At 31.9% G+C, this 2,351-nt stretch overlaps 1 protein-coding gene across 2 annotated transcripts in view; it reads right to left on the reverse strand.

Moving 5' to 3' along the window:
* PHC3 (polyhomeotic homolog 3) overlaps nt 1-2,351 on the reverse strand; it is a 94,701-nt gene that overhangs the window by 43,411 nt on the left and 48,939 nt on the right. For both annotated transcript variants that reach the window (XM_004704088.2, XM_045297395.1), the window contains one exon: nt 500-650. In XM_004704088.2, coding sequence (XP_004704145.1) covers nt 500-650 — 151 coding nt within the window. The remainder of the gene's footprint in view (nt 1-499; nt 651-2,351) is intronic.

Here is a 2,351-nt window from a genome sequence, read left to right on the forward strand (position 1 = left end):
TGTGTATGGATTGGGATAACAGTTGTATGAGCCCCTAATAAAATGTTAAAAATAAATAAATAAAATTAAATTAAATTTTAAAAAATATATCCCCTGATGTCATCTTAAAACTGAAGTTTAGTTCAACTAGTAAAAAAAGTTTGCCTTGAGCATTTTGCTCTTTTAAGAACTCTACATGAGATCAAACTGATAACAGCCACCTAAAGCTTAGACAGGAAGTGAAGGGGGCAGTGAGCTGATGTTAATGAGGGAGGAAGAACTCAACAAAGGTGAGTGAGAATAGCTGTACAGCTAGAAGAATGTAATTAACAGCGCTAATTTGTTCATTGGAGAAACTGCTGATTTGGTGTAGGTATTGCTATGTATATCTTCAACAACAACAAATACATTTAAGAAATAAAAGGAAAACCCTTTAGCGCTCTCTCTCTCTGAAGAAAAACGTTCCCATTACTAACATTTACTGAATAGAATATTCCCCCAAAGCTAGGAACTTCCTCACCTAACAAAGGATGTTCAGCAGTAACATCTTCTCTGCCCACAGTGATAGCTGCTGGGGACAGTGTGGGTGGTGGTGGGGTTCTGTCCATGCGAATACATTCATCTGTCTCTTCCGGCATTTCTTCTTCACAGACATCTTCTACTTGATAAACCTGCAAAGGCAAGCCACACTGCCTTAAAATGTTTCCAAAAAGACATTTAAGGAAGTATTCTTACCTTAAATTTTTTTTTAAAAAGCCTAAATGTTTTAAATTTAAACAAAAACACTATTCCGCTACGTGGAAAATAAAACTGAAACTGTCCAAATGAAGTTTTCCCTAAGACTTGGCAATCTTACACAAAAAGTGAGCTGAGGATCACTACCTAGGGTAAAATGCACAAAGGTTTCTGAAAAGATGCTCTACTCAGAACATTTTTTTAATATTGAAAATTAAAATACAATCTCATTTTATATTCTCAAAGAACTATTTTGGGGATCATACTATTATTTGTGTTAACTTCTAATGGTCATAAATAAAAATACACATTAATATTTTTCATAGGGACACTAAGTAAATCAATAAAATGACACATTATATATCAAAAAGCATACTGTTTTGGGGACTGCATCAAGGTTTTTCTTCTTTATATTATGGTGTAATCAAAATTAAATTATCAAAAGTAATGTTCTAAGTGCCTACAAAAAAAGGTATATAATTTTATCTTGACCCTTTCTTTCATCCTTTTCATTCTAATCAAAACTCTATTGAAGAATTTGTCAAGCTACTATCAGGTATATAAAGTACCTGTTCTTAAAATGCAATCTACATATATACCCACACAAACACCCTAAGCCATTTAGCAAATTGTTTTTCAGTTTTTTAATTATTCTGTACTCATAAGGAAAAGCTTTAAAGTGTTTAACTTTACTCACGTTATCCAATTATAAAGTTGACATTAAAAAGTTGAAATAAAAAGGCACTTTAGGAAGGAGTTACACAACTAAAAATCCTGACCTTACTATTAATGCTTCATTATAAAGCAGCTTATTTCTCAAAGTGCACTTCTAGAGACTGGCACATATATTTTATTATTTTAAATGTACTTAAATTAACTATTACTGATGAACGATGACAGGTGACTAGGAACAAAACTACAAAATTGTTTAGGTCCTTTCATTTAGATGCAAAGCTTATTATATAAATTTACAAATTTTTTTTATTAGCTTCTTTATTTCCAACAAATTTTAATGAAACAAAAACTTCTTAACATTCACACAGAACTTTCAGATTTTTCTAAAACTGTTATTTTTCAAACTATTTTAAAAGCTTGATGTTTTGAAGTATATAAAATTAAACAAAAATAATCAAGACTTCATAAAACATGTGCTATGAAAGGGACTGTGCAGTCTCATCTACAAAGGAATATTAACAAAGGAAGACATTTTTAAGTTTCTAATTCTCTAGAAAAAATAAAACAATATTTTTTTGCCTTTTCTAGACTTAAAAATCTTACTGTTACTGATCATTATTTTAAATCAAATACAGTCTATAGAACTGTAATACAAAACATCTATTAATGAGCAACATCTTTTAAAGTTATTGTTTACAATGCTACACCTGAGACCCTTTTTCACCAAAATAGACCTCTTATCTGTCTGGAACCTTAGAAGTAAAGGCTGTCAGTATGTTACTATGCCAAATGATAGTGGCCACTATCTGTTCTTGAAGGAGCTCTGGGAGTGTAGGTGGTGCACATTGGGCTGTGATCCTCATGGTCAGCAGTTTGAAACCATCACAACTCCGCAGGAGAAAGACTGGGTTTTCTACTCTGAGGTAGCTGGTGTCAATTTAAGGATTAAAACTGTAGGGGTG

This window comes from Echinops telfairi, unplaced genomic scaffold, assembly GCF_000313985.2.
Source record: "Echinops telfairi isolate 266 unplaced genomic scaffold, ASM31398v2 ScPeMD7_7420;HRSCAF=8458, whole genome shotgun sequence".
NCBI lineage: Eukaryota > Metazoa > Chordata > Mammalia > Afrosoricida > Tenrecidae > Echinops > Echinops telfairi.